The sequence below is a fragment of the Thermobia domestica genome, chromosome 3 (genome assembly GCF_964235325.1).
Source record: "Thermobia domestica chromosome 3, izTheDome1.hap1.1, whole genome shotgun sequence".
NCBI classification, from domain to species: domain Eukaryota; kingdom Metazoa; phylum Arthropoda; class Insecta; order Zygentoma; family Lepismatidae; genus Thermobia; species Thermobia domestica.
In genome coordinates this window covers 161184980-161201138 of record NC_137456.1, presented here as the reverse complement: position 1 = coordinate 161201138, position 16159 = coordinate 161184980, and the positions used below count along the sequence as shown (strand labels likewise).

Below are 16159 nucleotides of genomic sequence, written 5' to 3'. Positions count from 1 at the left end.
TATATATATATATATATATATATATATATACTCCTTTATTTTGGAAAATAAACTAATCCTTTCACGCAGAGTAATAATTCAAATGATCAGTAACAAAATATTATTAGGTATTTGTGAAATGAACGAACAAAAATGTCATTAAAGGAAAGGACGAAGTTACATTACTTGCAGTACGTCTATAGTTTTTTTTCTCTTATATTTGATATATATATATATATATATATATTACATTTTCGACATGGAACGGTACATAGGTTGGACACCAATTCCAGACATGTTTTAGAATGGAGTGAGGAGCTTGAGAAAAATGAGCTAACTGCTTTTACTGTTTTTCTTTACTTAATAAACATTTTTTTAAAATTGCCCTATTTTTTTTTTTAAATTAGCATATTATTTTCTGATTAAAAATGTATTTTTCCGAGGAACACCTTATCACTCCTGATTGTTTCATAAAAATTCACACAAGACAGCTTTGCAAGCCAACCACTTGACTAAACAGAGGGAAATTTCCCAGTCTTCCATTGATTAACCTGAAAATCCTCTACAATTTCTCGGACATAGGTTTGATTCTCGGACTGTCCGGGCTAATCCCGGGTTTGAATCCGGGACTACACGGACCGACGTAGAGTAAGCTTAATAAGAGACTAATATCCACACCTTGCAGGTAATAGTAGTAGCCTATTGCTTACTCTATCTTAGATTATGCTCTAGAAACTTGTATATATAATAAATGAAGTGAATGATTAAAGAAGTGATGAAAGTCTGATGCAAAAGCAGGTTCTAAAAACCCCAGGGAAAAGTCATGGACAGTGTCTGTAACGTTTCGCCTACATCCTTCGAAATCACCAGTGACATTCAGGCACTTATTTCTTGTCGCTTATCCTTACACACTATATACACGCATACTCGTATAACTGAAAGGAGCTTAGATTAAGTTCGTTATTGACCAGTTTTAAGCTTAAAAAAAAAAAAAAACTTGAATTCTACGTCATATTGTGAGATAGCTACACCATCTTCACATTAACTAATTTCTTTGCATTTATTAACAATAAACGAGATGTTAGTTCTATCAGTAATCTAATATTTATTTCTAGTTATACGAGAGTACGTCCATGAAACAAGAGTTTCTAAAGTGTTGAATGTATTAGAACTCACGTTTAATAAGAAATTACGTTATATGAACGTTTATTAAGAAAAATATTTTTATATTCTTGATGATTGTAAATTCACATAATACGATTAAAATTTGAACCAATAATATGAAGAGTTGTTCATTTTCTTTTTCTTAAATACAGGATTCTCATATAATTAGAAACTAAGTTCTTCCTTCAGAAATTTCAGTTCATACTTTCCTTCTAGCGGCCATCATCACATATACTAAGATTCTTCGTGTAAACCTGTATGTCCTACATAAGAATGTAACTCACAATGTAAAACATTTCTATAACAATTAACAACTCATACAGCTAATATTTTTTAGTAAGACTATTCATGGCTTTGGATTAATTGTTTTAACAAAAGAGACTCTGACCAAAGCTTAAAACTTTACTTTATTTTAAATTATAATTTGTAACTGTTTCGGATATCTAGCATATCCTTCTTCAGACACGATCGAAATTAATGAAAATACAGACATATATATAAATGTTGTTATAACAGAGTTTAAATTCTTTAACCGTCATATATATATTCATTGTTATAAAAAATTTAAATTCTTTTAACAGTCATATATAGAGTCATTGTTGTACTTTTTTATTTTTATTTATTTATTTATTTTTCTTATTTACCGAGGCCTTCAGCCCATCCTGTAAGTCTTCGTGTTCACTTTCCAATTAATCACATCCTTTATTTTTGGTTCTTATAAGACTTACAGGATGGGCTGAAGGCCTCGGTAAATAAGAAAAATAAATAAATAAATAAAAATAAAAAAGTACAACAATGACTCTATATATGACTGTTAAAAGAATTTAAATTTTTTATAACAATGAATATATATATGACGGTTAAAGAATTTAAACTCTGTTATAACAACATTTATATATATGTCTGTATTTTCATTAATTTCGATCGTGTCTGAAGAAGGATATGCTAGATATCCGAAACAGTTACAAATTATAATTTAAAATAAAGTAAAGTTTTAAGCTTTGGTCAGTGTCTCTTTTGTTAAAACTAATATTTTTAATGAACTAATAGTTTTAAAACTATTAGTTTTATGTAATATTCGACCCTCACAACTATTTCCTTTAGGCTAAAGGAGACGGATGCTTAATTAAAAGCAAATGATTAGGAAACAATCGCTGGATTGAGAATGTGGGAGGAAATGGGAGATTCTCGAGAAAACCCACGACACGATGCTGTCCACCACAAACTCATGGTCTGGGATCGTACCAGCGACCCATCGCAACATAGGTTAGCGCTCTACTGCTAAGTCACCGTGTTTCCCGACTTGCCTAAATTGCACTTTATATCTTCCCTTATTTACGACTTACAAACCATACATAAAATTGTAATGTTACCTCTCCCGCTGCCTCACACTTAACGCTTTATTCTCAATTTCAATTTAATTTTGTCTCAGAATCATGCGAAAATTACCCGAAATGCTAGGCGTAGCTATGAATATTGAGTGATTACTTAAGATTATGGCAACCATAAGCAGAATTTCTTTTTCAACATATGAAAAACGCTTTAGATAATTCATTTTTTTTTTTATTATTTTTTTTTTATTTTACAGAAATAATTATTATTCTAACAACAGCGAGATGCTAATCAAATGATTGTCTTTGATTTTAACAAGTGTAGGTATGTATCAGAGTGAAAAACAACTTCGATCCTAATTCGTAAACCAAAATATAATTTCAGGCATAAATTTTTAAAATGCTAAATTGCGTAAACAATGTCTATCTTTCACGAATCATGGAAACTCATATCTGATTCTTGTTAGAAACATTTACACATGAATGTTACAATAAGTTTTAAAATAAAAGCTTGTGCGAAATACGAAACCAAAACAGCCAGCCAAGCAGTTTACACTCATTCTATTCTACGGAACATTTGAAGATTTCGAGAAAGTAAAGTGTGTTTAAAGGTGAAACGTACTTTACAACTACAATAGGTCATAGCAAAGTTAGGAGATGTGTTCATTTAGCCGCGATTCTAATGTTACGAGCAAATTCAAATGTTGTTTTATAAGCTTTGAAATTTCAAAGAGAGACTTAACAAAGACTAACAAAGAATCACGTGCGAAAGCCTGTCTCCATATATTCGTTTAGAATCATTAAGTACTGAAAAGTACTTCGTTTAAAAGCAAACATGCAACATACAATGAAGTGCTCAATAGCAAGTACGTATTTATGAGGAAGGGGTAGGAGCATAAGCTACCAAAACCACAGAACATGCACAAATGACCACTGAGAAACTGCAACCGAAGGCGAACCGCAATCTCGAAGGAGAAAAAAATAAATAAATTAAAAAGCGTAAAACGCACACCCAAAGTAAATAAGAAAACTCACTGGAAAGAGAAATTCAAAACTCACAACGCACCTATAGTCCCTGAGGATGAACGGTTAGCCAGAGTTTCTCCCCGTAAAACATGAATGGAGGGGTCACTGTCAATGTCAATTGGCACCAATTTTTGTTGAGGGCCTTGTGATAGGAACCACTCTGACCGAGTTCTCATTCGGGCTGTCTGGCGCTCATGAACCTAAGGAAGGGTGAAAATACACAATTCCATTTCTTATAGCTGCAAAAGAATATACATGGAAATAACAAAAGTCAGCATTAACATTAGACGATCATACCTACCATGAAGCCTGAAATAAAAAAGCGAAGAACTGCGAAGTGAAAGAACCGTATATTCAGCGAGGGTTTGCTCTAAAAATGAAAGCATAGCAATAATTGCTGAACAACTCACATGCCTGTAAAGACAGAGATCAACAAAGCGAAAAAAAGGAGAAGCACATTATTCATGTATATACTACTGGGCTCTTCCAAATCTACTTCAAATTGTTCCTAGCACCTTATTTGAACACCAAAGCTGATCTTAGCGTAACTTGCAACCATAACCTTAAGATGATTATGTGAAAATTGCCATCAATGAATGTGTGTATTGTCCCAATTGCGAATTCCAGGCTCTACCTAGAATGAACAAATATTAAAGAATCAAACTCGAGAAATTCCGCAAGTACGAAACCCAGAACTTCCGTATTCAAGGTTAAGTACGTTACAATTAAGTCTTTGTTGGATAATGGATATATATGTGTTTTCTATAAATATTAGGTAGTATCTATTATTTGTATGTTTAAAAACAATAAATAAATAAATACAGTAGAAATGTACCTACGTCCGAAATCTTATTCAGTGCGAACGTACCCAATAGGATACAAATAATATAACTTGACAACTTCGAATTTCAAACGTTGATTTACAGCCAAATGAAGAAATATTTATTGCGTACTAAAGACTGATTTCATTTTATGAATTAAAATAGTAATAAACAGTAACACTTAAACATTTTAAGACCACTGAAAATTTCTTGTTTTGGATTTTAACATTCAATTTTAATTATTTATGTGATAAACGCACAAAAAAATAAAGTTAAAATATTACTTAACTAAAAATGTCTACGTATTTTTAATAATCGAAACTTAATACTAACAAGGTACATTCGCGAAGTGTCCCCTCGGGATTCGTCTAAAATTGATTTAAATGCAAAGTTCTCCGCGGCCCAAAGTGTATTGTACTAATTTTAGCGGCCCATACGGGTAATTTGCATATTTATGGGCCTTCATATATCCGGAATTCATACACTACTATAACGCTTGGTCAAAAAATTGCTTTTAGTTTCTTTAGATGTAACTGAACATGAATGTGGGCATATGCAAAACAAATTGGATCAAGTACTCAATGTGCGAATTAGATAATCTATATTAAGGGGGGGGGGGATAAAATTAGGCCAACAGGACATAAAAATGAGACAATGTCTTACCCCCATATTATATATATATATATATATATATATATATATATATATATATATATATATATATATATATATATATATATATATATATGGCATTTATTAAGATTTATAAATCTGCCTACAATAACTATGTACGTACATATTGTCTGACATATACACACCACACCAAACTTTTCTGAACGTGTTTAAATGTTGTACTCACTCTTGTCCCCGTAGCTCTCTAAGGTTTATTTAGTTAATAATTCGGCCCGAGCGATAGCCATGATCACAAGCATATGTTAATTTTTTCACTCATATTGAAATCTTACACTTTGCGTTATTACATACAGGTGGAAAAAAAATATTTCAGCTTTATGAAAACCATTAAAATTATCAGTTAAACCGGACATTTTTTTTAAAATCTAGATATTAGCCTTCAAACAAGAAATGGATTGTTGCTGGTCCCGATTTCTGACATCAAGGTTAAATCGAAGGCCAAATATTTAAAATCTCTCGATTCAAATTTCGAGCTTGTGCTTCTAATCCCCGCTAAAGCTGCGCTCTTCACGCCTTTTTTTTTTCTCTCTCGAAGTATCGATTCCGTGATGGGGCTCAGGAAGTCAACACTTACAATTATTTTACTGTTAGGTTACAGATGAGATGATTCACTATGGGCTACGTTATTCAAATAAAGTAAAACATTACATTGAAGTTTTTCAGACAACATTATTAGCGTGGACAGCAAACTGTGCAGCGAAAAGAAAGATGGAAAAATGAAGTTAACTTTAAAGAACTCGCTCCAGTTGAAGTGCTTATACAGACACGGAGAACCAGTCGTATTAACAAATGCTGAAACAAATCTTCATTATGCGCTTGTTCACCTAAAATCACCTTCACTAACATGTCTGCTCACTAGGAGCGTATCCCCAGCGTGTACGTTAACATACAGTTACGAGGGAATACCTGTATCTCAGATTTTGAGTAAGTTTTACAGTTTCAAAAGTTCATTTCCGAAAAATGTAAAAGGCAGTGATTACTATGCTAATTATCACAAATTAAATACAACTCTTGAGTTGCATAAATACAAACTACTAAGGAATGAAGATCATGTGCTAACAAAGAATACACTGGAAAATGAATAACATGTTATAACAAAACTTAAAATAAGATGATAATCGATGCAAATGTAGAGGATGAATATGACATGTCCGAACTTCGCCAAGTATGGTGGAAGAAGCTATTTGTTTACTTCTTCTTGGCCAACCTCTAAGAACCTTTATAAATCCATATATGACTTTGTTATACGCAATTAGTACATTCAAATTCACGAACGATGACGAACTGAAGGGTACGAAGGTAGAGTTGCAAGTAACAACCGTAGTCCTAATAATATAGTTCAACTAAACAACGTTGAAAATAGTGGGTAATTAGGTGGTAATTAGAAATGACCAGAACTGAATAGTTTCCATCGATCATTTCGAAATACAGAGAAGATTAAACTTACAAGAAATGACAAAAATCAGTGAAATTTGGAGTTATACTGAGCATAGCTTGGGGGAGAAAGCGAGCATTCCCGGTGCGGATAATTCAGCTGACTTCTTTGGGGGGAACAAAATGAGATTGAGGGAGAAAATTTCCCTCATCCCCCGATAATTCGCACCCTGCAAATACTGCTTCTCTGACACTTGTTATCCACACCAGCCGCCATCTTGGATCCGCCATATTGGATTCAACTTCCGGTTTTTCAAATGGGAATAGATGCATGTGATAAATCAAATTCATACAAAATTTTCTCGGAAATTCATTGGTGTAGTGAGTTTTACGGTAGTTTGTACCATTTGCAAGATATTGCATGTTAAATGTGAGGCACTTCACAAATTCAACCATTAAAAAGTTGTGCCGGGCCCCCGTATGTATATGTGATCTTTTACGTGATTTATTATTGATGAAATGTTTTCTGAATACATACATACAGACACACAGACGTAAATAGGATATGGTAGATCTTCACCAAAATCTGGTCGTATCTAAATTTACATTAGGCATTTTGTTCGTAATACAATACTTCCTTGTTATAGTATAACATCGAAGTAATAACAATCACTCACAGAAATGTTGTAAGATTATGACACAAATGTTGTAGAGAGTTTGTTTATACCTACAGTATTTTTCCAGTTAGAAACTGTTTTGATTTGTCAACATCAAAAACGTAAGCGTAACTGATACTACTCTCCAATGTCTATTCGCGAAGTGCCTAGAGCGATTTAACATGTAATATCTCGCAAATGGTACAAGCTACCGTAAAATTCACTACACCAATGAATTTCCAAGAAAATTTTATATGAATTTGACGTATCACATACACCTATTCCTATTTGAAAAACCGAAAGCTGAATCCAATATGGCGGCCAGTGTGAATAATAACATGTCAGAGAAGCAGTACTTGATGCAATTTGTTTTGCATATGCCCACATTGATGTTCAGCTACATCTAAAGAAACTGAAAGCAATTTTGTGACCGAGCGTTATAGTAGTGTATGATTGAATTCCGGGTATATGAAGGGTCATAAATATGCAAATTACCCATATGGGCCGGTAAAATTAGTACAATACACATTGAGCCATGGAGAACTTTGCATTTAAATCAGTTTTACATGAATCCCGAGGGGACACTTCGCGAATGTACCTTGTAAGTTATTTTACGTAAAGGACAAAATATTGCCTAACTCACAATAGAGAATGCACAAAGGATTAAGCTGCAGGTTACTGGACTTTGCTTTCTGCAACATAAAGCACGACTAAATATGTTTTTGTTAACTGACTAGATTCATAAATTATCATAATTAACATGAATTCAGGGAGCCTTGTTGACAACTATTTTATAAGCATATCTCTCACATATATATATATATATATATGTGGTCCAAATTTATATGGGGAAAAATAAATTTAGGAATTTCTTTGGACTCACCCCCTAAAATGGTTCCATATGGAACCAAATTAAGCCAGGAGAAAAATTAGATCCATTGAATAATTTCAAATGGTGCCCCAAACGACCTAAAATTTTGAATGCGTTTACAATACATAATGTATGGGGAAAAGCTGGAATAAACTCTCGTAATTTAGAAACGGCTCAAGGGAATGAAAAGATATCTTGGATAATGGAACTAGAGGAAGAGACCAACCTAATTTTGTATACGTTATCATGGCGGCCGTCTTGGTGTCCGCCTCTTGAATTCAGGTCAAAATTTTTAACTAGGAAGAGGGTCATGTGACATATCTTTTTGAGGTAGCATTTCACCAGATGCACAAATCTGGTATTATTTTCAAGTTACCTATATTCATGTAAGAGTTATTTCGTGTGAAAATCAAAATGTTCATGTAATGTTATTTTATTGCAGTTATGGAAAACAGGTATGTAAGAATTTTGGAAGTCTTTTACATAAAATGAAACAAACTGCTTGTTTCGCTTTGAACTACAAATAAGTTTTTTTTTCCATCAAGATGATTCATAGACCATTATGAGGAAAAAGAAAAATTATAACTTGGAAGAAATTGAAATATCCCTTATTTATGTAGTATCTTTTTATTAAGTTATGAATCTTATTTGCTACATAGTTCACTTTGTCGCATACAGGAAAAGATTGTCTGTGGGCCTTTATTATCTGCAAAAGAAACTGTTTGTGCTCCTCATTTTTCGTAAGAACGTTGTTGTAATCTTCTATTAGCTACACTCCCCTTTCTGCACACCGTTTATTACGAGGATGAATTCAACTTTGTCTTTCCTTGAAGATAGTCATTGTTTTTGGCCATGAAGTCGGATCACACTCAAGAAACCCTTTGGGTATTTTAAATCTCTCGAGGAAAATTTGTTTGTTGTAACAAAATCACTGATTTCTCTTTTCACAAGAATTTTTATGGTATCATCTCTTGCGTCAAGCCTCTTTGCTGCTTCACGGTTTCCCCTTATAGTTTTAATTCTTTCAACCATTTTTTGCTTTTCCATTATGGTAACTCCATCATCAAAAAACCCCAATGCTACATGTTCCTCCGTCAAGTACCAGAGTCACCGTGAAAATTTAGAAAGAGCCACTTCAGATAATTCAGCATCTATTTGTCTTTAACTGTACAAATCTTTCAAAAATTGTAGATCTTGTAATGGTGAATGGAATGTTTGATCACATTTAAGCCAACTATAAACATATAGTCGGATCAGAAAGTGCATACTCCCCGAAGACCCGTTTCTATTTGCTTCGTTAAACGAAATTGTTGGCGAAAGAGAAATATTTTAAATAGTAGCTTGCTTTTCCCATCCACCTTACATGGTGAATTGTTCCAGGCAAACGAAAGAAAACTCCTCAAGGAGATATGCCACCCAAGAATATGATGGTCAGTTCTAAAAAATCCCTGTAATCTTCTCTGCAGTGTCCTGCTTTTACAAGTTTGATAGCAAAATTCAACACTTCATTTCTTACATCGGAAATATTGTTTGTTACATCATCATCATCAATTCCTGGAATAAAGTTAGTGCAATCTATTCTAGACCACTCATTCTGAAAACACTTCAATAGGAGAGCGTCCGGTCCAGATGCAAACGAAACACAACAGTTATCAAATACACATTTTAAAACTAATTCATAAATGTGGTGTCTACAAGGAAGGTACAGAAGGTTATTTTGGAGCTACTGCTCTAGCAGAATGCACGCACCGTTGACAAGATCAATATTGCAAAGAGTAGTGTCACAATAAACTGTCTGCACGAACTTTACCAAGTTCCATTCTTCAAGCTAATGTACTATAGTAGAATCGATATGTTCTTCTCTTGATGACGACAAAATGGGAACACCAATTAGCCTCTCATGACCATCTCCTGTAATAATTATTGATAACCTGCCGGCAGTCTGCCAGTCAAATTCAGCAGTAGTTTTCCGTTCCAATATGCAAGTAACGCACTTGATGCACTCTGAAATTGTTTCTTGTAGTTCTGTGCAACTTCACTACAGGTTTTCTCTCAGCATCGGTGAATGGAAGACCCATTTATTGCTAGTTCCTGTACATTATGGCCTAATGCCTCTGCCGTCGCTGTCAGAATATGTATTGCTGCTCTATGAGTGATCTTTTATCGATTAAGAGCAACACCAGTCTTTGAGTAATAAAATTAGTTTTTCCCCCTTTTACATCTCTTGGACGGTCCGGGCACACACGCATTCGTATTTACATTTTCTCTAACATTCTCAACTGGGGTTTCCTTTTCATTACTTGAACTGCTCCATGTCTTTTGGCGTATAAAGTTCAAACAAATCATTTTCAGAAGTGCATTTTCTTTTGCGTTCCTCTTTCGTTTGAAGCCGTGCATATCCCTTTCGTTCGTTTCACGCCAAACTCATGTCTTTACTTTTAGTCGTGTAAGAATTATTAATCTGAAAAGGAGAAATCTTTTTACAGGTAATAATTCTTACATGACTAAAGCTATCTTTAAAATAGTGCCAGATTTGTGCTTCTGGTAAAACGATACCTCAAAACGATATGTCACATGACTCTCTTTCTACTTAAAAATTTTGACCTGAATCCAAGATGGCCGCAATGGCAGTACTATACAAAATTAAATGTTTTTTCCTCTATTTCTATTATCCAGGTTATCTTTGCATTACCTTCAGCCGTTTCTAAATTACATGAGTTTATTCCAGATTTTTCCCATATACTATGTACTGTAATCGGATTCAAAATTTTAGGTCGCTTGGGGCACCATTTAATATTATTCAATGAAGCTAATTTTTCTCCTGGCTTAATTTAGTCCCATATGGAACCATTTTAGGGGGTGAGACCAGCCTGATCTGAAAATTGATATTTATGGACCACCCTAATATATACAAAATGTATGTTAATGAACTATACAGACAAACTATAAAAGAATTCCTCACACCAAAGTAAGAAAGTAAGCTGATACGGATTTGTGGAGAAAAGTGCAGAAATTCAGAGCTAGGGCGTCCATAAGTGTGGAAAAACGACATTGTGAACACGAATTATTTCCAACACGAGAAACCGTGAAATGACAGTCCATATCAGTGTAACGGAAGTCACATATATACTACCTAAAAATGCATAATTCAGTAATATGCAATATATGCGCCCAACAAAATTCTCATACTGTTCTGACTTGAGGGTGAGTCCAAAGCAGACAAAAGGCAAACCATGACAGCAGTGAACACGGAATATGTCGGCGGGAACTGGCAATTATCAGGGTCTACCAGCTTCACGGTTCCTCGTGTTTGGAATATCGTATGCTGCGATGTCTTCCAAGATATAATTCATTTTTTAATTATTATTATTTTAAATAACACGTAGAAGCTTATTATATATATATATATATATATATATATATATATATATATATATATATATATATATATATATATATAAATATAAATAATGGCATACTTTTTACAAACTGTTGCTGAGACATAAGGCGATCCGGTCTTGATTGATCTTCCTACGAATCATATGTAAGTGTTTGTTGACGAACAGTACTGTTATGTGGTAGTTGAAAGACGTGAGAGTGAATTTGTGTATGTTTTCACCCTGAACAATGTTTACACGTCAAGAACCAGCAAATGTTCATCAAATTTTAGATTGCAAGTGGAAGATAATTCACAAGGGCTTACGTGAATATATGTGCGAACCTAGTTTTACCGTACCGTACCATTGCCAAATGGGCCACGAAAGAACACAGCAACAGCCCACACCACTTGGATGCAATGCGCACATTGCTGGACAATGACGTCAATGGACATATTGGCATTTAGTGCACACGGAAATCAGGTCTACTTTTACTCATTTTGGACACACACATAAGTGCATCGTACATACTTTATGTCCATGTTTCTTATAACTTTGGTAATTGGACTTGATTCCCTTGTACTCTTCACGCCGCATCCTCTGTGCACAGTGATAAATAAATGAACTTAACATTTCATTATCTTTTATGCTAACTCAAGACTTCGGCATGCATAACATATCGACAAAATGGATACCATATATATATTAAGACTGAAGTTCAAAAATGATACAGATGGGAATATGTACGCATTCACCACAGACATTAGTAACTGAAAGTTAACACATTCCTTTCTCAACTGATGAGACGCATGCCAAATTGTATGAAAAGGAACTGAAGCCACCGTCAAATGACTGGTGGCATCCGATTTCACCGCATCCAAAATCAGCCAAACGAGAATCTGCGAATTCAAAGATGATAATGATTGTGTCATATGACCACCAAAAGGTTACGGTGAACGAAGACTATAAGCCAGTTATTTTCATGAGCATTTGCACCTTGCTCTTAGGTGCAAAAGATAACATATCGGCAATCAGAGCCTGCCATCCTCCACGATAAAGCAAGATGTCATACAGCACAAGCGATGAAGAACTTACTTCAACAATGGTCTTAGGAGCAGCTGGAGCACCCAGTTTATTCATCTAAGTAACCCTCTGTGACTGATTTGTTTTCAAGATGAAGGAAATGCTGACAGGGAAATGCTTTAGAGACGCCCTGAGCATCACTTTCGGCCATAGGATGGTCTCTTGTAAACTGCCACAAAGGGAGCTATTATTGCGATCGAATGTCTCCCAGATGTGTGGAAACGTACATGCAACAGCAGATTATACTAAGACTTAAATGATTAAATGAGAGTAAAATATTTCATTTCATTTTTGTTGGATTAGATATAGCATCTCTTTCAGCACCAAGGTTATATGAGACGTGGACCTATAACATGGGATGCAAACCACATAAGCTCTTGCCGGCAATCGAAACCGGGTTTCCCGCGCCGAAAATGCGTACGCCAGCCGTATAACCATGAGGGAGCTCTGTCATTTCATTTTGTCAGACACATTGACACTACAAATAATGATTCTCGTATTAACAATTGCATCTAATCATTAAGTTATATTTATTATCTTCCTTCATCATAATATTATTTCCTTCAACAAATGTAACTTTCAATTCCTTGTATAAACATAGCTTGAACTTGCTTTCCAGAGCAGAATTTTATCTGGCCAGCAGTAAACACCAGAAATTAAAAACTTTTCCAAGCACGCGGGTAAGAGTGTCATAGTAAGTCCTAAGAACATTCTTCACAATAAATAAATAAATAAAGTTGTTATACCTTATTATTATTATTGCAAAAAAGCATTAATGCAAGAGATGGCAAGAACGCTATTAACAAACTTCAATACACGATATTTAAATTTCCACGTCCTTCGTAATCAAGAAACCTCATAATAACATTTAATTTGGAAGCAGAATATTATTGAGCTACAACATAAGAAAAGTAATTAAGATATATTCTTGATTATTCACGTCTTGATCTACATGTTATAAGGAAGGTGAGAACGACAGGAAAAAGAGAGACTTACGCAACTGCACCTAAGGACCACTATGTATGAAATACTATATTAACTGCACACTAAATATTACTGTAATTATGGTGATGTATTGCTAATAAGCGTTTGTGAGAGGGAACGAAACAAAGCATGTTTAATTAATTATATAGAAAAAAAGCATAATTTGCAAGCCCTCACCTGTGGAAGGTAAGAAAGACTTTTGGTGCTTTCAGCGTATCTGTTAACAGCTCTCAATTCCTCCAAGGTCATGTGATGACTAGTGACACTACTGGAAGAGGAACGGCTGGAGCCCTAGGTGAGAAAAATGCTATACTAAGCATTGCAAGTGGTTAAAGTGAAAGCAGTGGCAACTGACAACATGCTGGTACAGTTAAACATGCACACAACTCTCACATCACACATCCCATATCACATTCTTACATACGAGTACCTGCACAAATGTCGTAATTTTGTGTTGGTACCCAAAGCAAAAAGAAAAATGCAAATATCTAGGATTTTATTGTCATTGAAATTGTACTACATTTTAATTTTTTAAAGAATTCTCTTATGTGTTACCCTACAAAACCAGAAAAACAATTTTAAATTTAAGCCGACACAGTATCCAAAATACGCGTCGATCAAGATCACTTTACTTACGTTATACAGAATCTCTAAGTCATCGATTCCTCTTACTTTCAGTTTATCTTAATGTATAATTTCATACCTTTTAATCATTGAATAAACATAATTAATGCTCTATTTTCTACTTATTTTCTTCTACTATAGCAACGCAACATTTTTAAATTTTATTATTTTTTTTAGCTGTCTCTCTTGAGTGAACATACATTTTTTTTTTTATTTCAGTGAATAATAAGAAATAGTAATAACAAACTTCTCACAGGAAACTTACCCCAAAAATACTTAAATAAAATCTGACTGAAGCAAACACCACTTTTCTTCTTCTTCTTCTTCTTATTATTATTATTATTACTATTAATTTGTGTTATAGTTCCTGCAATATAATATTGCAGAAACTAACACAGGTTAATAATTATCATACGTATTTGCTTTGATCAGATTTTACTTTTGTATAAGTTACGCGTAGTTTTCAAGAATAAGAAGCATTCAGCTAAAATATACTGTACATTATGCACCATAGGCTTTACACATTTTCAAATTCTTTTGACAAAAAAGGTTAGAAAAACAAAACTTTCCTAGTATTACAATCAATAAAACTTCAATCTATAAGATCATTTACTATAATTCTCTAGAGTGGGTGTAATTAGCACAATGGATTTGTCACAATTATTTGTCTTCATTTGTGTAACTACCCAACTGCTCCACATCGATAAATGAATATTGAAAATCTGTGCATCAAAAGAATCTACCTGAGTCTAAAAATGAGTAACAAATGCTAGGAATGCGCATATTAAACTTTTAGCTGTTTCTCAGTAGCAGCTATCTTTATTGCTATCATAAAATTCATACGTAACTGACACCAACGAGAAACAAATTCTAACTGAATATACTACGAAACCATTAATTGGAACAACATACGCCAAATTTCAAGTAAAGTGTTAGTACTTTCTGCTCATCAACAGTGTAACTTACAGAATTGTTACGCATAATAAACTAGCTTCAAGTAGTCGTACAGAAGCAAATATCTGGACAATACTTCTTAAAATTTTGCACAAAATAATTACTAGTTCACAATTTGTTTCTCTTCAAGAAAGCTATGTTGCTTTCAAATGAAAAACAAAGTACTAAAATCACCTCATTATTAGACAGCAAGTTACGCAAACTGAATTGCAGATACGTACTTTCGCAGCTCATTGTATAGCAGCGTTCGTTAGTTTCCTCGACAACTTGTTAATGAACTTATTAATCAAACAAGTTTTCTTTAACACAAAAAGAAATACCCTGAAATCTCATTCATTTGAAAGTTACTGAGAAAAAATAGTGAACAGAATCAAGTACTGACGTGGTTACAGTCAGTAACCGTAATACGATGTATAGTTAATAATGCACCGAGGAATTTAGACAACCTACGGTTCAAGTTTGATGAAATTAGCACAATCAATTACTGCAGCTTGATAGATGAACACACTAAGTGCAGCTAATGCGATGTGATATTCAATCGGTTTAAAATTATAACAAGAAGTATTGTGCTCTAGTTGTAGTAAATGAGATTTTTAGAAGTAATCAAAATAAACTGAGTTAGTTGCAAAATAACAAGTGCAGCAAACAGCAAACTAATTAGAAATTAGAATTAGTAAAACATAAGTACATTAAAGGAAAATGATGCATGCACATATTTACTTAAACAAAAGAAGTTGATATGGACATTCAAAATTCAGTGATGTTCTGGACTGCATTGAAATCAGAGTGAATCTTAACCCTGATCTCAATTTCCGAAATCTGCAATGCACACTGACATATCTGTAAGTTTCTGATGTACAGCTACACTTAAAAAATAGAATTGAATATCCACTTCTCTTTCAGAAACTCTACACACTCATGTGCAGGAAAGATTAAAGCAAGTATCATGGGCTTAATTCCTTCAATTCATTTAAGTTAATATAGCTAAACATGCTTCTGCAAGTGCCAGTAAAGAAACTTTCTAAGGAAACACTGGTTGTGGATTTTTTGATTATTATATGTATCTTCTTCCAGTAAAATCATTGTAAAATTAAAAGATTCTTAGGGAAGTTCGTTTTAGAATTGCTATACACAAACACAGTAAAAGCGTAGATAAAATGGGTATGAATGAAATATGTTTATTTTATACGTTCGTTTTGATAAACTACCAAAAGACAGAATG

General features: G+C 33.8%; 1 protein-coding gene across 12 annotated transcripts in view; it reads right to left on the bottom strand.

Annotated features, from left to right (window-relative positions):
- The window catches only part of RhoGAP71E (Rho GTPase activating protein at 71E), a 398447-nt gene that overhangs the window by 15960 nt on the left and 366328 nt on the right, over nucleotides 1–16159 (bottom strand). For 10 of the 12 annotated variants that reach the window (XR_014130685.1, XM_081751970.1, XM_081751966.1 and 7 more), the window contains 2 exons: nucleotides 13537–13650; nucleotides 3541–3700 (listed from right to left, as the gene is read on the bottom strand). Coding sequence is in view for 11 of the 12 variants with exons in the window: in XM_081751970.1 (XP_081608096.1) it covers nucleotides 3541–3700; nucleotides 13537–13650 (274 nt within the window). In the remaining variant the exon portion in view is untranslated. The remainder of the gene's footprint in view (nucleotides 1–3540; nucleotides 3701–13536; nucleotides 13651–16159) is intronic. The other 2 variants (XM_081751972.1, XM_081751968.1) reach the window with 2 other exon arrangements.